General features: G+C 41.0%; 1 protein-coding gene across 1 annotated transcript in view; it reads left to right on the forward strand.

Annotated features, from left to right (window-relative positions):
* BEND7 (BEN domain containing 7) overlaps positions 1-24,995 on the forward strand; it is an 83,365-nt gene that overhangs the window by 29,407 nt on the left and 28,963 nt on the right. The window contains exons 2-3 of the mRNA XM_083183117.1: positions 5,568-5,645; positions 23,257-23,553. Coding sequence (XP_083039243.1) covers positions 5,568-5,645; positions 23,257-23,553 — 375 coding nt within the window. The remainder of the gene's footprint in view (positions 1-5,567; positions 5,646-23,256; positions 23,554-24,995) is intronic.

Genomic DNA, 24,995 nt, shown 5'->3' on the forward strand with positions numbered 1-24,995 from the left:
TGCAAGCCTAGGATGGGGATTGGGATGTAGAAAGGGCCAGGCGCAACAAGAGGAGAGGGCGGTGCGAGGAGGGGATGTTATTCCTTTCAGCAAAGGACGAGGGACAGTGAGCGGGGTCTGTGGTAACATAATGGTGTGTAAAGGGCGAGTTGGCGAGAAAGGGGAAACCGATCCTAATAGAGTGTAAAATGTCTTGTGATATTGATTTACTGCTGTGATGTATGTTTGTGTTTGTAATGTACTTTGTGTGCGTATGGAAAAATGTAAATAAAAACGCAATTAAAAAAAAAGAAGGATTTTGTCAGAAAGAATGAACTAGAATAAACCCCAATGTTATCAACATAGCAGCCCTGAACACAGTAGCTTAGCAATGCTATCTCACAGCACTGGGTTTATGGATGTGATTATAACCAGGGGTATGGATCATAGGGTCGACATTCATGAGGTCAACCACTGAAGGTTGACATGCATCTAGGTCAACTTGTCTGACGGTGGACATGGGGTTAGGTTGAAAGGGTCAAGCATTGGGTTGACACGGACAAGGTCGACAGTCAAAAGGCCAACATATGGTTTTCACTTTTTATCTATTATCATATTATATATTTAGTGCAAAAACATTAATTAATTTAAAAGTCCTACTTGCTGTATAAGCAGAGAAATTGGAAATTGTCCAGTGTGGCTACTTTTCACCCGATTTCAGCAGATCATGCTGAGATGTATGACATCTGATCCGATGCGCAGTCCCGTGCGGGCTCGGAGCCGTAGATCGGTCCTGTTTGCACATCCAACCTCTGACTCAGACAGCCTCCTGGCAGTGGGGAATGGGATTACATGCAATATATAGCATGTAAAAGGACCGTATGCAATATATATAGATGTCATTTATCTAGCACAGTCTATAAAATAACAAGCTGATTTGTTGCTATGGGCAATGCCTCCACTTTATCTCTTTCGCAGGTATCCTCATGTTTGTCTTGTGATGGGATGATCATGGACTCACCTACAGTAGCTTGAAACTATCACACATCCATTTTCCAAAATAAAACTCTTTCCTGGGGTATTTTTAGCACCTCAAATACCAACCTAGTTCTTCATTCATTCAGTGGTCTCATCCTCAAATTCCTTTATCTTTCTGAAGCCTGTGAAATACCAATGATGTGCATTCAACATTTTGAAAAATTCATTTTTATTCATTTTTATTTGCGGTCACCTTTATTCGGGAGCTTGTTTTATGAATGTATTTATATTGTATGAATGTATATCTATATTTCTCTGCATTTTTCTTCCTGATTTCTTTATCACATTGTGAATTTATTCTCTTGCACAGACTTTCCTCTTTACAAATTTGATCAAGGGTAAACATCGTCATGTCTAAGACATTTTAATTTAATAAATTCTTTCTTTCCATGTTGTGTGAATCTCCAACAACAAAAGTGCCTTATTTTTCTTCAAAACACCATTGGAGTGTGTGATGTAAAGTATGCAGCTATGGTATATATTCAATTAGTGTCAGATCTTTTCCCACATTCCTTTGTCAGAATGGATCGACACTACCTATTCAAATAATTGGCCAAATCCGAATGTCGGATTTCGCGGCTGATTGCTGCTCACCCGGTCAGCGGATTGAGATTGCCGGAAACGGGGCCGAAACCTGTCAGATTTGGCCGCTTTTTTAAAAGCAGGTGGATCTGTTGCTATTCCGCCAATCCACCTGGTTTCCGATAGGTCGGAGCAGTCCGACCTGTCGTAAAAAAGCAGCCAGCATTGAATAGGTCGGAATCCCTTCCGCCCTAAATCACTCGGAAACAGTTTCCTCTGTAATTGGACATACCCTTAATGCTGTGTACACACTGATACAATCTGCATAAGATCCAGATAAGATTTTGACTATATAGTCAAAATCTTATCTGGATCTCATGCAGATTGTATGGGTTTTATCCCAAGCGATCCAGATGGGTTCAAGATGCGCGCTCCCATATCTTAACCAGAAAGTCTTGGCTGCCCTGTCTATATAGTGCAGATCTGCACTATATAGTCTAAATTGAATGCAGATAGTGTAAATTGTATGCAGATAGTCTAAATTGTAATCGCATCTGGATCTTATGCAGATTGTATCAGTGTGTACACAGCATAAGTGTGCATATTTGTTTATTTATTTATTATTTATTAGCAGTTTCTTATATAGTGCACACATATTCCGCAGCGCTTTACAGATAATATTTGAACATTCACATCAGTCCCTGCTCCAGTGGAGCTTACAATCTAAATTCCCTACCACATGTACACGCACGCACAGACATTCTAGGGTTAATTTTTTGGGGAGCCAATTAACCTACCAGTATATTTTTGGATTGTGGGAGGAAACCTGAGTACCCGGAGGAAACCCACGCAAGTACGGGAAGAATATACAAACTCCGCACCGTTAGGGCCATGGTGGGTATTGAACCCATGACCTCAGTGCTGTGAGGCAGTAATGCTAACCATTACACCATCCGTACTGCCCTGTTGTAGAATACAATCAGCCAATCATATATAAAACTGGTTCGCAGGTGAGTGTATGAGCACTTTTCTAGGGACCACACAAACCCACCCCAATATGCTCTGGTTGTTGAGAATAAATAAAGTAAGAATCATTTTGCTAATGGTAACTGGATTCATTTGTACAAGTCAAGTTTAAAGGTAAATTAAATGGGGAATATAATGAGTTGTAAAGAGTTTACTTACTAAGCAAACTGCCATTTTTTTCACCAGATTTTAACAATTGAAAATGCAAAAACTTTAATAGTGCAGAATTTTCTAGTAAAATAATTTCTCTTTTAAAGTTGGAGCCTAAACATGACAAGATAAAGAACTTTGTAAATGGAGTAAATTGTCTTAGTTGCAGTGTTGGTCAATGTACCACTGATTATCACGTCTGTCAGTACCCTTATTGTAGGACAGATATTGCAACTGCCATGAAAAACTCCCGCCACCACACAATACTGATTAATTTAATAGGTATTAATTATATGTGTAAAACAAATGACCTTCCACCAGACAAGACAAACAAGACAAGACAACAGTTGTAGGGAAAAGCAGTCCGTTTACTTCCACAGCACATGAAACATGTCTTTTCCACAGCAAATTTACTGGGTACCTTGCAGGCTCCCTGTCACTAACACACTGGCCCACCACCCTCTTTCACCTGGCCACTCGCTGGCGTCAGGTGCCCTGAGCCCTTGCACTAAAGAGCTTTAAGGAAGTGTGACACGTGTGCCTGATTAATGGAAGTGCATGCTCCAACTCCTGGACAGGACCTGCATGGATGGGATTCTCCAGTATTTCTCTCAGTTCTAAACCCAGGTAGTTTTGGCCTGGGGGAAACTGAACAACTGTCTCCTGTTCTGCAAACACCCACGTTGGCGTCCGGACTGGACTGCCACATATGGTAATATTATTCTTTCCAGAGATATACATTTATTATACATAGAAAAAAACAGCCATAATGCCATACACAACAACTAGACTCAGCAAGTACTCGCATTTAATGGTAAAGGCATTTAATAATGGTGTAAAATTCCTTCCTGTGTTACTTTATGCAGAATACCATTGTGAAACATCCGTGTAAACAGGTCTGTCTTAAAGTTCTGTAGAATTGGCCTTTTGCAGCTTCCAATTACTGGGGACAAATAATATGCTGACAGATTAAACTGTTGGAAGAACAGAGACAATAATGTTATATTCTCCAAGTGTGACATCTTTATCCTTGTTTTCTTCTGTATTATTAAGTCTTACACGAAATTCTAAAGCAACCCTTACCCTATTAATAGGCCTTATTACGCACTGACTCTCATGCATGGTGCTATTTTTTTTCTTTCTAGTTATCATTTATTTAACCTGGGCATGCAAACTATTCTGTAACTTGAAAACTATTTCTCATTTTGTAGTAAAATATGCTTTTACATGTTACATACAACAAAATGCAGTAAGCACTTGAATTTTGGTAGAAAATTTTAAGCAATATTTGAACAACAGAAGATTGCTGATTACAGACGATCTACGGTACAAACAGGTACGACCATGGTCGGCCATGATAACTCCCAACTGTCAAATTTCAAACACAGCTGATTGGCTGGTGCATTATCTCCTTCCACTTTATCTCCAGTTTATCTCTGCACCAGGCCTAATACATCTGCCCCAATGTGTGTATCGTCCAGTGCATTGTCTGTGTCATCCTCCATTGGCCTTGCATGCAGGGCCGACAGTATACATCACTAGCAGGGCCGTGCTGTGGAATGCAGCATGGCCCCGCTAACCCCCTCAACCCTGTTACACCGTCACTCATCCCAGACTGCAAAGCAACTGTGTATACACTTGCTCATGCCGGCACCCCGCTGCCAATCTCGCTGGGTACACACATGGGGGATCATTTAACTTTGCTCACTAAGCAGCGGGTGTTCACTGCTTAGTGAGTGCCTGAATGCTCGTGCTCCCCTACACTGAATCCCCTTGGTACATGTGAGGGGATGTACTTAAACACATTCCCTCACATGCAGCTGAAGGGGAGAGAAATCATTGGATGGTTGTCGACCATCCAAAGATTTCTCTCCCCTTCGGAAATAAAAGTGTCCACCAAAGAGAGTCCACCAAAGAGAGTGCCACCAGCCCCTGGCAGTCAGCGTTCCCAGGGGAATACCCAGTGTTTTCATCCCATAAAATGCTGGGTGTTCCCCCGATGCCACCCCGTTTCCGCCCCCTCTCTCCCCTACCTGTATGAACTTTGATAGTCGCCATAGGCGTTAGTACAGCAGCACTGTGCACATGCAAATACACACCTTCGCATGCACAGAGACACACAATTCAATGGGCCTGAATCTTGCCCATTGTCCAGTATTTACCCAGCTTAAAACCTACCTTTCACAAACTCCACCGTCTGTCATGACATAACCTGCTGAGAGCTGTGAGCTTTTGTCTATGTAATTGAAACAAGGCCCATACACACTACAAGATTTTCTTTCCAAGCTGACTGGTTGGAATAAAAATCGGGAGGTTTTGGGGAGCAAATTACAATTGACCACTTGCTCCTAAACATGGAACATAGACAAAAATAGTCATTCAGACAAATTGGTTAAATAGATTTATGCAGATGACTGCTTTTGTCCATTTTCCAGCTTTTGGTAGCAAATGGTTGATTGTAATTTATTTCCAAAAATTTCCAGATTTTCATTCCAACCAGCCAGTTTGAAAAGATAATCTTCTAGTGTGTATGGGCATTTTGCAAACTCCAGAGAGATGTTTAAAATGAGATGATTTGAAGGGCAGATAAGAAAAAAAAAACATTTTAATTCCATGCTTAAAATATGCTAAACTATCTGTTTAAACATTTATTGTGTACATACTGTAGTATTACTAGAGTTAATACAACTATGAAAAATAACATTTCTAAAAATGACGTAACCTTCCTTTACAACAATAATATTTAGGTCTATAATTTTGTCAAAAAATAAACAGTTTCCTTTTTTTTTTTTTTGCATAAATATACAACCATAACCTTGCAATTTTCTTATAAAAATGCTCCTGTTTTACAGATTACCAGACAAATATCTTTAAGGCCCCAGAATATAATGTCATCAACGGAGAATCCATGGACTCTCAGCATTTTTCAGGTAAAGTCTTATATGATGATTTGACTTTCAAAATAGAGTTTTTTAAATGTGACTGTAACATTTTTTAAGTGTGTATTACAAAGGTGAGAACATTTGACTGTATGTTACATCATCTCTTCTCTTCAACCTAGGATTCCTACATATTGTAATTAAGGTGGGGTGGGGGGGGTTTAGAACCACTTTTTTTCATATCATTACAGTTCTCACAGACCAAGGAGATGTGTGAGATGTATTTATCGGAGGTATTGAACTGTAAGCCCAAGTGTACAGATCACTGATTCCCATAATTTTTTTTCACCCATTATCAGTATTAATATGGGCATGGGTGCATTTGACAGCTGCAGTGTCATTATATAATAATAATAATAATAATATTATTATTATACCACTTTTCTCCCAATAGGACTCAAAGTGCTTAAAGAAGCAAATGAAAGGAAGCCGGAACCCATAGATTCAATTAAATTAAATAGTTGTTGATGCAAAATATCTTCCTAAAACAAATTAAGGTTGGATACATACTATACAATATATAATTTGTACAACATGTGAACAATATATTGTTAGGTGCATCAGCTTCTGTGTACAGCCGAAATGTGTGTGAAAGGTGTAATTCACAGGCATATCATATTGACCTGCAGCATGACAAATGCCGATATATTTAGCCAATCTATTGGTACATATGTCTGTGTGTGCGGGCGACCAGCCTACTAAGCCATTGCTTGCTGCAGGATACCATCAGAATACTAAAAATGCCCATCCAATTGTAATGTTTGGCCAGATATATCAAGCAGCCAGATGCCTACCAAATTGGTTGGTGGGGTGGTCCTCTGACTGGTGTGATGGTCGGATGTGTAACCAGCCTAAGATTGTGGTGGCACACCATGTTCAAACACATTTTACGTTAGTGGTTTGTCTCTGAAGTATCTTCCCTCTGGTTGTGGTATTTCTCATAGACATAGGGCGGTATTCAATGAGGCTGAGTCGCCAGGTTTTTATGGCGATTTTGTGCTGTAAGGCGAATTTCTGACTAAAACGGTGAATCACCCTATTCAATGACCAGATGGCGAATACATTTCAAGGTTTTTTTCGCCATGATTCACCGAGTAGCAATCGCTATCTTTTTATGGTGAAGTGGAAGGTCAACTTTTAAAATAAAGTGTTTTGTTTGTTACAATTGGTGTAAAAAAATCAGGAATTTTATTCTGAGGAGGGGCATGCTATTTTTATTCATGTGCTGTAAGCACATGAATATATATTTAATTTAAAAAAAAATATATATATATAATTTTTTTTTACACATACCAGCCAGCAGGGGGCCGGAGCCGAGCCGCTCATTAGATATTCATATATTCACTTCACCCGATCATTACATATTCATGATTGGGTGTAGTGAATATACCCGGTCCCCTGCTGGCACCCCCGGGGGGCAGCCTGTGCTGCCTGGCACCCGGGGAGCCCACCTCCCCCCGACAAACGTTCTGGGGCAGGCAGGGAGACTTCCATCTCCCTGCCTGCCACCGTCCTCAGCAGGAGCTCAAATTCGCCGGTCAGGGGCAGCGAGCCCCTGACTCGTTGAATACCGGAGCCGGCGAGGCTCCGGAACGCAGCGAGCAGTGGCGAATGTGCAGCGAATCCTAAACAGGATTCGCTGCACGTCGCCAGTATTCACATTGAATACTGCCCAATGTGTAGGTTGACAGTAATTAGGTCAATAGCAAAAGGTTGCCATGCACAGGGTCAACTTTGACATGACAAGATCAACATGGACTCCCAATTAGGGCACATGTTTATTCCAATACTGTCAGGCCACGTATGTACAGAAGAGACTTGGACAGGTGAAGCTGCCAACCAGTATCGCTGTATAGTCCCTTTGTTGCTCTGGAAACTTGTTCTCAATATGAATTTTGTTCTCTCAACACATAATAATACTAATTATAAATAGACCGCTGCCTTACTAGAGACAGAGAGAGAGAGAGGAGGGGCCGTGAGAACTAACTGATTGACATAGACACAGGTCTCTAATGGTGGCGGGCACTAGGCATCAGGCCCTTCCCCCAAAATATATATATATCTAATAGAGCTATAGCATAACCGCTTCCCATTGGCTACTGTTCCATGAGAGACACACTGTTACAGCATTGGACACTGAGGGACGATGCACCATCAGTGTTGGGAACCCACACATGGGGGGTTATTTTGGTTCACTCTTTCTGACAAATTCCTTCGTAGAGGGACAAAACCATGTGCACTGCAGGTGGGGTAGATGTTACTTGTGCAGAGAGAGTTAGATTAGGGTGGGGTTTTACTTCAAAGTGAGATCTATATTGCAGTGTAAAAATAAAGCAGTCTGTATTTTCCCTGCACAGAAACAAAATAACTCACCCAAATCTAATTCTCTCTGCACATGTTACATCTGCCCCCCTGCAGTGCACATGGGGCCTTATTCTGCTTGGTGCGGTCCATTCCGAATTCTTTCGGAGGGCGCATTTTAGCCATCTGCGCATGCATAGGCAACGCAATGCGCATGTGCAACGTAGTGTCTCCGCACTCGTTCTCGCCAATACCGTCCAGAAACTTGCACCGAATTTGTTTGGGAAATATAGGCGTAATATGGGCGTACACAAGGGCGCGGTTTCAAAGTGGGCAAAACTGGCCGTAAATCTGGGCGTACACGTGGGAGTGCACGAAATGTGGTAGGCGTGCATTCGGACAGGACACAGACTGCAAGCGAACCAACACGCATGAAATATGCGGTGTCCATAAGCAAGTTTCAGTTTGCGGAGAGCACTTGTTCATGCGCTAGACATTCGGTTCGCCCAATTAGTACTCCTGCACCTGAAGCACTCTCAGCTGACCACAATACAATCCGCTCCTCTACTCATTAGTGATTAATTACACTCTTTTCACAGGTTCAATTGGAACCACTAAGACAGGTAAAGGGGCAACAATGAAGTAATACCACTTAACATGATGTAAGGGTTAATCTAAAGTGCTAGTAATGTGTTTATGTATCAATTAGGAATTAATTGATTACATTTAAAAATCATCAATTTGTTATGAGGTTGGCTAATTGGATATGTGTGTCATTTTGCAGAAGCATGAGTTCCGAATAGAGTAGTGAGGTTTGTGGAAATACACCAACTCGGTGCGTACAGCCAGCTTCCCGTCCGTTCGGATGCTGTAAGACCGTGCAGAATCTTTGTGTTCCCACCGCACACGCACGTTTGGATGTAGTCCAAAGACACTCCCTCTTCTTAGTGAGTCCGTCCGAAGGGATGCGGACAACCTGTGGGCGTGTATTCTTAGAATGTCCGCACAGCGTGGCGTTCGGTCATTTCCGAAAGAATTCGGAACGGACCACAATAACCAGAATAAGGCCCATGGTTTTGTCCATCTAAGGAATTTATCAGAAAGAGTGACCCAAAATAACCCCCATGGTCCCAGTTCTGTATCCCTGGAAGAAAATCTTGTTGTGCAATGGAGTACATACCATAGTCCTGTAGTTGTGAATGGGAGCAGTTCATGAGTGTGGTTCTGAGACACATTTAGAGTTAAGCGAAGAGAAGGGAGATAGCCTTATCTGTATACAGAAATATTTTATATGTGCACTTATCTTGTAAAATAAAAAAAGTCTGATGATGTTAATGTAAGGATATTCAAAGTCATACATAGAAAATATAAAACCACAAAGTTGCATTCTTTCTATCCTCACTAATTATTATGCATTCTCAAATAAAATAGCAATTAACAGTTATTGGCAAATAGAACAATCATTTAACAGTTTTTTATTACCATTTAATTATGTGTTGCTATAATTGCTTTGTTAGCATTTAATTATTCTCTTTGATGCTTTATGAGAGAGCTGGAATGAAAGTGCTGAGCTCCACGACTGATTTTTGTATTTTTGTGTCAGTTTTCCAATGGATGGACCCTAGAAGGATCCCTCCGAATTATGGAGGGATGTGTATCATGTAGCCGCTGTCTATGGTTACTAAAATGGAGGCGTGAGAAATCAAGCAGAGAAGTGCTATCAACAGCTTAATATATTGCAATGTTAAGATAATTGCTATAAAGAACCCCCTACTGTACAATATAAGTTTAGGTACTGATGAATAATGTACCTAGATAAAAGGCCACAGAAGTAGTCACTGATTTTATGTGCAAAAATGTGCCGATGCCAGTATTTGACTTGAGAAGTACTACACAACAAATTCTGCAATGCCCACTTTGCATTTGTGAGCAGTGCTCAAGAGCGCTGGGGATCGGAATACTCCATCACTTATGCATCATTGGTCACAAAAACAACTCATCAAGCAGCCCCTGTTTGGCCTAGAATCTCCCTTGTAACTTTCTTAACATATAGCAACTGTGGCAGTGATGCTGCATAAAAGATTGTTGCCACATGCTAATACGCTCCTATGCCACTCTCATACAGCCCATGACACCTCCTAATTTTGTGATGGCTTTAACTTACCACCCAGTCTCCACCCTGCACCTCCGTGGATTACAGAAACCAGCTCAGGTAATAGCGATATTGTACTGTATGTGGATGCGCCCTGGGTAAGGGTTTCCTACATAGAATTTTTCTCGATTTGCAGTAGCAAAGAATCACTCAACTGCGCAAATATCGGCACTGCATGCACCTCTGACTATGGCCCACTGTAAAGTAATGTGGATATTCAATAATTCGGTCTTCTCTGGTAATTTGACACATACAGTACATCTTTCAAATGAAAGATGTCACATAGCTTGTTTTATAAAGGGACTAGGGCAGCATACCGTCTTTTTCTCCCAACTTATATGAGTTTCTTCTCCTGCCATCCTAACTGAGGACTTTTGTATTGATAGTCCAAATTGACAAACTTGGTTATTTGTATATATTTTTTCTGTATTTTTCGTTTTAGGGGAAAAGTTGTATATTGCATTTTACTAGCTTTTCACGTCTCTACATCACGTGGCACACCCTCCCTTTCACTTCCGCTATATCTTGGCGCCATCAATTCCCGGTCCTTGGCCCTCTGTGCTTCTTTATATAGTTTCAAACAATAAACTAATATTTTCACTATCCCCTTTGTGCAACAACCAAATTGACTTCAGTCCGCCACATGACCTTGATTCTTTATTCTTGTATAACTACCCTCTACACCTTCATCTCCACCAGCTGCACTTGGATGTTGATTGGCTAGTACTTTATAACTCTCCGCTTTATCTCGAAGCTTTGCTAAATCTCCTCCTATGGGCAGAATGTACCAACCACTTGCGTTACATCCTACCACCCATTGCGACAATGCTAATGTATTAACATATGCCATTATCGATGCTAGGGGCAATGTTCCTGATAAAATCTGCCCTTTGCAGTGGCCGCTGGTCCCTGGACTTAGGGGTCTGTGTCGCGAGAATCCCTCTACCCATGTGCAGAGTGAGGCCAGCGGCCCCAGGGCATTCCAGGAGGGATTCGTATCAGATCCCTCTCACAGCGCTGAGGAGAGAAGCCCATATACAAAATGAAATACTTTCTGTCAAGTTAAGTTCCATGTTATGGCCTGATTTGGCCTAACATTTGTTTCTGGTTGAAAATCTAATATGTTTTACTGGCAATTGCTTATGTTATAAGTACAGTAATAGGTCATACATACGCTACAGTACATCATATCAGATGTTATTTGTCTGACTTACCTATTTAATATTCATAACCTGTAGCGTTATGTGATGTGACTAATACATTTGTCCTTAACTGGCTGAAATGAAATGTTTGTCATCCTTGTTAAAAATGAATTGCCTTCAGATAATAGTCATTCAAGATGTATGAGAGTGAGCTAATTAAAGGCCAAAAACAGAAAACAATATGTTGCCTTGAAATATGTAGCTGTATTATTATGATTCAGATGGTACACCTACGCATAATGACATTTCTCTGTGACCACAGGCAGTGCTGTATTAGAGATTGTGCCATCCTCCATCCCCCACCTGTATCTTTGACAATCAGCTTTGTGCAGTATTGAGGTTTTCCCCATGAACCATTTTGGGTTATAATAGCGATCTCTTGCTTGACTGCATGATTGAAACACAAGATAAGAACCACCTGGCCTATATTGTCCTCCATTTTTTTTTTTTTGCCTTTAGGTAACAGGTTTCCAGATGATAGATTGATAGATAGGTAGGTCGATTGTCAATAGTTTGGCACTGTATGATCAACATACATTAGGGCGACAGGTACCAAATGTTATTTGTAATTGGATCCAAGAGTCCTTTTTCTAAAAAACTCAAGCAGAAGAAAATATAGTGCAATATTGTCTTAAATGAGGAACGTGGTTTTATTTTCATACATCTCACTCACATAAGGCGTGATTAATGCCCATATACAGCATATCAGACTTTTTTTTCTCCACTTGATATGGACACTTCATCCTTGGGTCCTAAAATGGGTGTCGATAGAGTCAGTATCAAGTGGAGAGAAAAAAGTGTGATATATATGCGCATTAATTACCCCTTATGTGAGGGCAATGTATGAAAATAAAATCACGTTCCTCATTTAAGACAATATTGCACTATGTATTCTTCTGGACCCAATTACACATAATATTGTGTGAGTTGTTGCATGTGTATATAGATTTCACCTTTGGTAACACTACTTTCTGTTTTCAGGTATATGTCATTTGGAGCTTTGGTGAAGGCTCTTTGTGCCACCCTGGGCAGAATTTTGTTATTTGCGCTGTGGGATCAGTATTGTTCTTTGCAAGGTACAAAATGTTCAGACAGGTCAGACAGACAACAGGGAAAAGTTAGGCATTGGTTAAGGTTGACAGGTTCTAAAGGTCAACATGACAATAGTTGACACACAAATGGTCAACACAAGTTCTTGTGTTTTTTTTTGTGTGTGTTATCCAAACTTTTGCTTGATTTACTATCCACACGGGCTATGACTGGGAAGAATAACCTGTGGTAGCGGAGTGAGACAACTTTCCCGAAGCATGGTGAGTGAAGCGAGCCTGTGAGAGTGCCTGCACTGATTGTGGGCACATATGATTAAACATATAAATGACACCCCAAAAATGTAGGCATCTTCTATCAATCATTTGTGTGTTGACCATTTTGATGTTGATCTTTTGACCCTGTCGACTTTTGTACAGGAGTGGATCTGTCAAACACTGCCCACTGTATCTTTTATCTGTCAACCTTTTTACCCTGTCCACCTAAAGTACATTGACCATATAGGTTGAGACATACCTCCCAACATGACCCTCTCCAGGAGGGACACAATGCTCTGTTCCTGGACTTCCCTCTTAATTTATGGATTGCCTTCACCTGTGTGGGACTAGTTAATTGAAAAGAAAGGTGTTCTACCACAGGTGATGGTAATCATACATTCGGCGGGATGTACTTAAGGGAAAATGCGGTAAACCGGGGGTTTTAAAGCATTTTCCTATGTACCATTACCCGTCCGCCCCGTCTCCACCGGGCAGGGTATCGCTACCTCTGGGTGGTGATACCCTATAGAAGCCTATGGGTTCTATCGCCGCCCGCTGGCACGCCGTCCGCACAACCCTCCCTCCCGTCCTCCATCGATCTCCTCCTCCCCAGCAGGTGTCACAGCCGGGAGGACATCTGGCTGCAGGGGGGAGGAGGACATTGACAGCCACCGGGATGTGATGGAGACCCCCGCACACCACATTACAGGTATCTAGGGGGTCTCCGTCACCGCACCCCAATGCTAGCTGCATATGTTAGTACATATGCGGTAGCATCGCGGCGTCTGCGTGGCGAGGGGCGGTGATGTATATTAATACATCCCGCCCCTCAAGTGGAAACTCCAGGAACAGAGCATTGTGTCCCTCCTGGAGAGGGTCATGTTGGGAGGTATGCCAGTGTAGAGTTGAACACTCTGGAAATAATAACATTAAGGGGGTTATTCTAGTTCACTCGCATACCTCCCAACTTGACCCTCTCCTGGAGGGACACAATGCTCTGCTCCTGGACTTCCCACTTAATGTATGATTACCTTCATCTGTTTTGAACAAGGTAATTGATAAGAAAGGTGTTCCACCGCAGGTGATGACAATCATACATTACCAGGGAATGGAATGTTGGGAGGTATGTTGAGATGCATTAGGTGACAGTGAAATGACTGCAGAGCAGAGCAGCGATGATCACCGGCTCCCCCAACTGTCCCCTCCAGTGAGTCAGTAGGGGGCAGAGTCCAATTAGCAGGACTGTCCTGCTGTAATTGGGACAATTGGGAGGTAGGTGTATATAGCACCCCATCCTCCATTACTTTAGGTGGAGATATATTTTTCATGCATTTCTCCCACAGTTCAGGTGATAATTCATATCACAACCACTACCACACACACACACACACCATTCACAGCTTCTATTTAAAGATGATGAGCCTAACTTACTTGCTACTTTGTTAGTTACAGAACCCCTTGTAAAATGAAATAAATATTAACATCTGTGTTCATAGTCTCCATATTGCATAACTACTTGTGTGGGTTTTCTATTTATCACACTTCTGCAGCACTTCTCAAGTAATTAGGCTACTCTGTTTTGTACATCTAGTTACCAGACAGACAACCCAAAGCCTGAGGAAACATAGAAAATGCATGTATGCTCTTATTATAAAGCCCCCTCATCTCTCTTGCTTTGCTGCTAATCCAACCATGAGAGAATTACATTTAATCTACATTCTGAACCAGCCAGCTGCCAATCATTGCAGAGCTGCAGCAGAATTCCTTGTTGAAGGAGAACTCAGCTCAGCAGGCGTTAATATCTGCATTGCTATTTTATTCTCAGTAGACTTTAGTCAGAGGGATCACTGTGTGGGGATTATTAATGGCATGGTAGTGGGCAGTGTTGTAGTGATTACATCACTTCCTTACACATGCAATTCCCGCCAAATCAGGGGTTTTAACCATTAACCTTATGTACCACTAATGTTTACTATTTTACTCCTGTGACACCCTCAGAACATATATAGTACATCTTCAGGTGCCCATACACTTGTCCAATTTGGCCTGATTTCCAGACGATTGGGACAAGAAATCTGCCCAAATCGGATGTGTTTGACATCCTCTCTGGCCCGATGCGCATCCTCGGACGGGCTGCATATTAAATGTATCAGATCGGATTCATCAGTGGCACATGATAAAAAGCACAGTTGGCAAACCCCTATGTGCAGCAGCGGTGTCCAGTCGGCAGGGTCCGGTCGACGGGGTCCGTGGGGCGTGCAGCAGCAGCTGGGAGCTTGTAGTGGTATTTGCCGGGCGGTGGGGCAGGAAGTGCTGCTGAATTTGAAAAAATATTTTGAAAAGACTGGCTGAGAGAATTTACCAAATCAGCATCTGGCCAGTCTTTTCAAAACATGTTTTCAAATTCAGCAACACTCCAACCCCCCCGCCGCCCGGCAAATACCACTACAAGCTCGCAAGCCGCTGCTGCCTGGATGCTGCTGCCTGGACGCCACTGCTCGGACCCTGCTGCCTGCCCCGCCGCTGCTGCAGCTTCCCGGGATATATTACATGCAATAAATCACATGTGATTTATTACACGTGAAAATGGCACATAAAGTGCCAAATCATAAGCGAGCCTCCCGGGGTCTCTCAAGGGTAAACTGGTCCGACTTGTCCTTAGGACAAGTCGGACTAGTGTATGGGGGCCTTTACTGTAAGAGGCCTTGAGCTCGCATTCATTCTTCACTCTGTATGTGCACTATTTAATTGTTATTTAACCAAGGGCGTTTGAAGAGACGAAAGGACCCATGTGCAGGCTCTGTCCGTACTCCCTCCTTTCTCTCTTGCGTTGTGCTAGAGTTTACTGTTCATGTTCAGGGCCATTTTTCTGGAATCTCCCTTACTGCACATGTGTAAAACCCCAAGTAAATGGCTACTGTACCACTTGCATTGAAATGGAAAGAATGTGAACTAAAAGCAGATATGTATATATAATTTTTCTTTTATCTGAGACCAATAAATACCTTGTAGTTTTTGCTATAACATAGCACCTATAGCACCTGTCCAAAACAGCAAAAAGCTAAATGGTGATTTCCAACCACAAAATCACATAGATCTGCAGATTCATGATTCCTATGTGTTTTCATGTGACATCAGATAACTTTTTTATCACAGAAAAAAAAATGGACGTCTGGCGTTCTGGAAAATGGGGGTGGGTTAAAAGGCCAAGTACTAATTCAGACCTGATTGCACTGCTGTGAATTTGTAGGCCGGGTGATTATTATTATTACACTACACATGTGTATGCCACCGATGTGGACACATCTGTATATTGTGTGTTTGCAATCCCCTAACTCATGATGTAGATTGCTGATAATCCCTACATTTAAATACAAGCATTTGTTTTTTATTCACTTAATTTTAGACTCCTGTCTCCAGGACATCTATTGTATCATTTCAGATCAAACATGATGGGGAAATTTACTAAGATGTGTATTCTACTTCACATGTGACATTGCTATGGGCAACCAATCAGATCCTGTCTACTATCTTCTAGAGGGTGCTAAATAAATAAGAAGTAGATTCTGATTGGTTGCCCATAGCAACATCACATGTGAAGTAGAAATTTCCCCCAATGTCTTTATCTGACCAATATAACTACATTATACAATACATGGTATGGGCATTCACATATGGACATTCTCTTTCTCATGCCACTCTTTACATAATATAGCATGCTCATCATCATTTTTCAAAATCTGTCCCATCGCCCCCTTTAGGGTATGGACATCGTAAGCCTGGCATCTACTGGTTGATGGGCTTCCAACATCAAATCAAGTGATCAAAACTATTTTGATTGTATTACCATCAATAGTTACTATATGTGTTCTAGCCATCGGAAGCTTCCAACATGCTTAAATAAGCTGGGCTGAGAACATTGCTTCCGGGTGTCATACAAGGCTGTCTCATCAAATGGGCTTTGGAAAGCTGCACCTGATGACTGGCATTAAACCTGCAGTTCAATGGATCAGTATCATTCCTTCCATGGCTTACAATATCCATCCATATTCCTCCGTCCCCCATTTTGACCAGCAATTCTGGATTTAGCATTACAAAGATACATATGATTTGACATAACTATTCTCTCATGGTTATATCAATTTATTCTGTGTAGGGAACATTCCGATTAGCTGTAACCTACTGTAGTCTCATGCTCACATAATAGTATGACAGTCCTTAATTAAGCCTGCTAGATAAACCTGAAAGTGTAAAGGATTAAATGCAAAACTAATTATCTTTTTTGGCAAACACACTTTGATAATTTATTTCCTTGTATTTATAAAAAAAAACTTCAAAGCTGGTTGACAAAATGAGACAGCACGTAGAAGGCGTTCATTTCAGAACAGGCTAAAGGATTCATACAGCTAAAAACACTCAGAGAGAGTCTAGATTCTATATCTGAATGGGTATATATGAAATGTCACTGGTGGGAACGAAAAGAATGGGCAGCTATTTCTCATTGCGATGAAGAGCAAATGCCTATTCATTTCTGGTATTAAAATGGTGCATGAAAGCTTAAAGGACAATCTTTAAATCTCAAATATCAGTAAGCCTTCCCAAACAGTACCCTATCTATTTTAGTTCCAACCAGCAAATTAGTAGTTGGTTGGACAGATAATTTTAAAACCATTGTTACATTTGAATGATTAAATAAGTAAAAATTCTGTGATTAATAGTATTTGTACTTTTGTTCATTAGCAACTCTTTTATTTCCATCAATGTGTGTCTGTTTAGCAAATAACAACTGTTAGAAAAGTATTTTGCATGTTGGCCCAAGATATTTGTTTTAAAATACCAATACCTATTCAACAAGGCAATGCTAAGTGTCCGTTTAATATCTGGCGAGTAACTGGCAGGACACATATCACATATCTGGCATTACAGATATCCCTCTGTCCTTCCGGCAAACAAAACATTATATTCGTACAGTAGTCAGCTCCTTTACAGACATAGATTGGAGCAACCAAATAGATGCTTTATTGTCTGACCCACCGATCATCAAAAAAGCGATTTCATACTATTACACTTGCTTTAGAGCGAATATAAACCATAAGTCCACCGCTAGTGGAATGATTCAGTGGATTCAATACTTTTCTGATTTGACAGTTTGAGATTTGTTGCAGGCTTATAACGTCTCCTGTAGGTTGATCACCTCATCTATGTATAGGGAAATGTTCCTCAATGTTCTGCATAGATCTTTTTTTATCACCTCATCAAAGCTTTTTGATGGGAAGGTATACATCACATACATTTTACAGGTGTGGTGAGGAATTGGCAGACTTATTTAATTGTCTATAGTCTTGCCCGATAGTTAAAGGTTTCTGGCTTCAAATTAAACATTATGCCAAAACTCATTATGTCAAAAGTTAATGATCTGCCTTTCAACGCTGCTTGGGCAATTTTTGGAATTATCCCTGCTAAGGTTACAAAGGGATGCAAATGCTTTTTAATAGCCATAAGTGCTGGTGCTAAAAAAAACTATTCTCCATGAGTGGATATCCACAACAATACCATCCCTGTCTTTATTTGAAAGCAAAATTTTCAACCTATTTCGTATGGATTGGGTGGAGGTTTCTTTGGAGAAAGAAAAGAAGGTGGAAAAGTTTTTTTTATCATGTGGAAAACTTATATTATAACTCTATCAATAGAAATGAGAAAGCTGGAAGCTTGTAGCCGCTTTTTGCCAGGCATCCGGGCGGGATGCTGAATATTTTGAAATGACTGGGTGGACATTGATTGGCTGAGAGAATTCTCTCAGCCAATCAGCGGCCTCACATCTGATTGGCTGAGAGAATTCTCTCAGCCAATCAACATCCGGTTATTCATTTCAAAATATTCAGCAGCTGCATCCCGCATGCAATTTATTGCATGTAAAATTGGCACATCAATTGCCAGATCGCATGCGAGCCTCCCGGGGAGCTACGGGGGCTCTCAAGGGCAAACTGGTCCGACTTGTCCTTAGGACAAATCAGTCCAGTGTATGGGGGCCTTTAGACAATATCCATTGTAATCTACATCACTTATGTCATATGCAAATTTGATTGTATCTTTTTAATTTGTCTTCCTTGCACTTGGTGCTTCAATAAAAAACATATTAAAAAAAAATTACAAATACCCTTTACAAATAATCTTGTGAAATAAAATCTATTGACCTTTCAAATGATTTCTTATTGATTGCATTAATTCACCAGATTCATGGAAGTGAAGGTGACAAAGCCTAATTGCTCTGGCTTCCAGGAATCTAGCAGATGAGGCAGTTAGCTGAGAACACCAAGGTCACCCTCACCTGCTAACTATTCGTACAACTATTTATTGCAGTTAATATCTATCACTGAGGTCGATAATGGAAACATTTTTAATATGTGCTTGAAGTAATTTGGCGGTTGCACTTCCCTTTCAGTGGGATTTGCTTTCCAGCACTATTGGGTACACAGTATTTACATTTCAGGTTTTATTTTTTGGGAAGAAATCAGCTTTCATACACTAATAATAGAGAGAAAAAAAAACAAGAATAAATGTGCCCACACCTCGTCCAAAGTTGAAAAACCACATAGGTTAACGGAAAATAGTGACCATTCGTAGAAATGTGGTTCACGCTGGAAATTTGTACAGTTGATCTAATAAAACACAAGATTATATATTTTTCCCTTTTTATATGAAATGACTGCTCTATCAAGTTTCATCCATGCTTTAAATGAATCACGAGACTGACAAGACAGTAGGGAATATCTTTTTTACAGTACGCTCTGCAATACTGTAAATGCACTTCCATTATAAAAGATACAATGGGACGTAGTCAAATGTTTTTGCGCTGGTAGCTACTAGGGGGCACCCATCAAAGTCTCCTTTTCATACGGGGCATGAAAAACAGGTGCACAAGTGTTCCTTAACAGTATTTAGTCATGAGGGGAAAAGTTTTTTTTCAGTCCAAGCGACCAGTGGTGTCCTTAAATATATTTTATGAGACCTATTTAAGTACACATAAAATATTTATTCTAGGTAAAAGTAAAAAATAGAATAGATTCAATCTTGTGGATTCATGCTGCATGCACACATTCTCTATTTCAATATTAAATGGTGATGGTCCTTTTTTACTGATCATCAATTCAACTGAGCTCATACGTTATTCTCTGAAGAGAATCACTTCTGTGGTTAATCCATATATAGCTCATTTGGACACCCTAAGTCTGGATTGTATTGAATACACTATTCTGGATGTTATTTTTGGATAACCTATAGATATATTCGTTGCATTTTTGCCCCTGATGAAGTCTTGGTTATGATGAAACACGTCAGGATTTCCACTCTGACCGAATCTAGCAATCCACCAGAAATGTCACTGTATTGACTTATTACCAATAATGTACATGATAAATTTTGTGTACTTCTATTTGTCCAAAAGGGCGATTTTTATGTAATCTTTTATCAATTTTATTTTATGTATTAAATATTATTTGTGAACATAATTGTTGTATTGTTGTATTACTCCAGCACCCTCTGAAACACCACCTCTTTTTCATATCTGTTTCTTGGATTCTGTCTAACAGAGGATCCCTCAGAGGTGCTGCTCCCTAAAGTATGAGCGCGGATAGGGGACCCCTATATATATATATATATAAATATATAACCAATAATCTGAAGAGCGCTCGGTCACTATTTTATAGCGAGTGGTCAATCTTATGAAGATTCCTTCATGTGGCGCAGCCTTTCCTCCACGATAGAGGCTATCTCCAACCTCAGAGATTAGGGTACATGCGAAAAAAGGAATGGGAGGAGGTGCGCAAGGGAGTATAAAGTATGACAATTTTTACTAGATCATAAAAGCTCACGTACACATAGGTTAAAAGAAAACAGCATATTTGTCACCAGCGTCCAAAGAATTTCGGTACACCCGGATTCCCCAGAGACGGTATCAAAAGCTTTGTAATGCAGCGTGAATATCTGCTAGGCTTCACCGCGGGATCAGACCACCGGTTCACGTACGACAGGAACACCCTCAACGCGTTTCGTCACGAAGTCCAGCGTGACGAAACGCGTTGAGGGTGTTCCTGTCGTACGTGAACCGGTGGTCTGATCCCGCGGTGAAGCCTAGCAGATATTCACGCTGCATTACAAAGCTTTTGATACCGTCTCTGGGGAATCCGGGTGTACCGAAATTCTTTGGACGCTGGTGACAAATATGCTGTTTTCTTTTAACCTATGTGTACGTGAGCTTTTATGATCTAGTAAAAATTGTCATACTTTATACTCACTTGCGCACCTCCTCCCATTCCTTTTTTCATATATAAATATATATATATATATGTGTGTACAAGACCTGCACTCTCACCCTTAAATAGAGGTAGCCGCTAGGGTGCCGTATAAATAACAGTGCCTACAGATAGGCAGTGCTATATAGATACAGTTGCTCCCGTGAGGGAAAACAGCACTCACCAGACTTCAAACACAAGTGTGTCTCAGGAACAGGATGTCCCAGCTTTATTGGTCAAAAAAGGAGCCTGCCGACGTTTCGGTCCATCTGGACCATTCTCGAATCAGAAGATATCCAATTCAGCATATCAGCAAAACAGCATAAGGAGACAGGTCCCTGTCTCCTTATGCTGTTTTGCTGATATGCTGGATTCGAGAGGGAGCAACTGTGTGTGTATATATATATATATATATATATATATATATATATATATATATACAGTCGAACGGTCTGGCACTCTGGATGAAACAGGCCAACCACCGGGGTGCCTTCCTGAGTAAGGTATAAAGCTGGCTTTGGATCCACAGCTGTGGAATCACAAGGCGGCACTCTCCGGATTTAGTGCAAAATAAATTGTATTTAAATCATAACAAGCCAAAAAATTGCAGAAATCAGGACACCCATGACCTGATTTCTGCACTTTTTTTGCTTGTTATGATTTAAATACAATTTATTTTGCACTAAATCCAGAGAGTGACGGCTCGTGATTCCACAGCTGTGGATCCAAAGCCAGCATATATATATATATATATATATATATATATATATATATATATATATATATATATGCGTGCAGAAGGGAACGCACACTCTTCAAACATGAAAGTGTGGTACAGGGTCAATGTATCATCATATTAGTTAACTGGTGATATACAGGAAAAGTTATCCAACACATGCACAGAGAAGACCAGCACTCCCAGCAATAAACCTACAAGTGCACTATGTGCAAAGTTTAACCACGGTTCAATGCATGAAACTTATGCTCAACAGTCCTGGAGTACAGCATGGCTGAAGACAGCACTGGGCAAACAATTCACCCAGAGGGCTTCTGTGGTGAATTGTTTACCCAACGCTGTCTTCAGCCATGCTGTACTCCAGGACTGTTGAGTATAAGTTTCATGCATTGAACCGTGGTTAAACTTTGCATATAATGCAGTGGTAGGATTATTGCTGGGAGTGCTGGTCTTCTCTGTGCATGTGTTGGATAACTTTTCCTGTATATCACCAGTGAACAAATATATATATATATATATATATATATATATACCAGCCCTCTGACGAAACGCGTTGGGGCGTGGCTTAGCGTCATCTCTGACCGAATCCCAATCTGAGCACAGACCACTGCCACTGTCTGCATCGGATCACCGCCCGCCACGTGCTGTTTGCCGTCTGGTGAGAAACATCTGAGTGTAACCACTCCAACACACTGCTGCGGTGTCAGCACTTTATGCGATTCATACTGCGGTGTTTATACCGCTGTATTTGGTACGTGATCCCTGCTGTCTATCACCTGTTTTTACCTTGTACCAATAAATTTCTTTTAAATTGATTCACGCACTATGGAGCGCTTGCTCTCATCATTTTTTTCCAGATAAACCTACCTGTGGATTCAGGAATACCTCGGTGGAGGTGGAGAGTTTAAGTTGCCGGGGATACAGTCACCTGAGTGCATTTTTAAAGACATTGTTACAGAGGAAACTCTCTGACGGTATCATTGTCTGAATAAGACATTGGCTTTTCTCACTAATTTGCGCACTGTTTTTTCCTTTCTGATATACACATATATATATATATGCACCTCCACCAACCACTCACAAGTTCCGCCACTGCTATTGACTGTCTCTCTAGAGACACTGGGGCAGATGTATTAAGCCTTAACAAGAGATATATGTAACAGTGATAAAGAGAGATTAATGTCCAGCCAATCAGCTCCTTACTGACTATTTTCAAACACAGACTGTAACATGGCAGTTAGCAGGTGATTGGCTGGATGTTTATCTCTCCTTATCACCCTTGCATTTATCTCTTGTTAAGGCTTAAAACATCTGCCCCACTGTCTATCCCCCAGTTTTAGCACTTTCTGGATAAATTGAATTTAGCTCAAAATAATCCCATAGGATGTACTATATGTTCTTATATCGTTCATTTAGTGATCATTCAATAATTTAGTACTGCTTCATGAGCAAGACAGTAGAAAGCAGAATTCTTAAAAATGTGAACAAGGCTTTTGCTAGCACAGTAGGACTTTGTAAAGAAATAGAAAACTTATAGTCTGAGTAATGAAGCCATTGCTATGTCATTGTGTATACTGTAGTACACTTCTCTCTCATTGTTTTTATTATGTACACAGGAGATGAAGGCATGGAGATTAAGAAGCAGATCACTGGCATGAGGAGACTACTGAATGACAGCACCGGGCGAGTTTACCAGCGTGTAGGCAAAGAAGGGGAGAAGCTAAAGGAAGAAATGCAGGACTTGGATATGAGTTGGACTGAAAATCTGAGTACCCCTTGTCCTGTGGAAGATTCCATTCACCCCCCTCAGGCTCCCTGGAATAATGTGCCGATCCAAGCCACTGAGTTTTCCGGACAATATGGAACCCGTTCTAAAACTGTGCAGAATCATCTTAAAAATCCTGGATCTAATGGTACGTTATTCTTTATATATAACCGAAGCAGTCATAAAGTAAGCATATTATCAATAATTATTGATAAATATCCTTCAGATATAGGGGTGGTTTGGCATATTATTCCATAAGAAATTAAAGGGACAGCTACAGTCAAATTCAATAAGGGAATGGAAATGTAGTAAAGAACTGTTCAGTATTTCCCAAATGGGGTCCCTCAAGGCACCCCAACAGTCCAGGTTTTAAGGATATCTAGTCAGTTTGATTATATCACCTGTGCACATTCAGGGATATCCCTAAAACCTGAACTGATGGAGTGCCTTAAGGACTGCATTTGGGAACTACTGGCCTAGTTGCATTCACTGTTAAAGTATGAAGGTAAATTATGTACTTTGCTGTGTATTATTTTCCACTTTTGGGAACTTCCCAATTTTAATTAAAAGTGCAATAAGATGCAGTCCTCATGAACATGTCTCTACTCCAGCATAGATTCAGAGCAACTCCATCTATGACTCGCACAGCCCCTGCTAAAGGAGAACCCACAGGATCACCATGTTGTGATGCAAGAGGGGCAATATATATGTTTTTATTTTGTGCAAGAAGATAAACAGTGTCTACATTTGTGTATAATGCAGCACACATATATTGTCCTACTTTAATTTACACAGAGGTTTAGAGTTGGACTCAACTCTTCCCCATCCAAACTCTTTCAGACAATGTTAAGCCTTCGCTACCCACGCATAATTTGTGAAGGTGCAATATTGCAGCTTTTGGGCCTGATCTGAGTCAAATGCAAAAAGTGTTACATCTATTGGTGGTTGCCGTCTGTGCATTTTTGCAACTGCTTCCCTTGTGTACATCTATATTGCCGAATGTGCAAGGACTGAGATGGCAACTTTTATCATTTGTGAATGCCATAATACCAATTGGTGCAGCCTTAGACACCACCATTGGTCACACCACCAAAGCTTCAGTATGTGTGGTTTCTCCACCTGGCCGTGTCTTCCTTTTGCTTGTGGTTGTGGGTCTATGGACACCGCCGCTTGCATTGAAACGCCTGCCCACTGAATGGACCATATTGGTTGGCACTACTAGTCAACACCCTGGAATGCCCAGCACCTTTCTGTTACAATTTTTATATCATCTGTACTGGCTACAACTGCACCTTTGGGTCATTCTGGTTCTTTTTCTCCACCGCGCGTTCGCATGGGAAGCAATGTTTTGTTTCTGTGCATGTGCATAATGATTTATGCACATGTGCAGGCACTCTTGGCGAATGGATTTGGCGACTTACATAGTAGCCGGCTCGTTTGCACGGTGCAGGGTGGGAGACTGCAGGTCTGGGTCATGCCCATGGGAACACACAGCATTTCATGGGCGTTCCCATGGGATTGCATACAGGAGGAGGTGTGCTGGGGGCAGGTGGCTGACATCACATAATGTCAGCCGCCCACCCTGTCTTC

The sequence above is a fragment of the Crinia signifera genome, chromosome 4 (genome assembly GCF_055691185.1).
Source record: "Crinia signifera chromosome 4, ASM5569118v1, whole genome shotgun sequence".
Classification (NCBI taxonomy): Eukaryota; Metazoa; Chordata; class Amphibia; order Anura; family Myobatrachidae; genus Crinia; species Crinia signifera.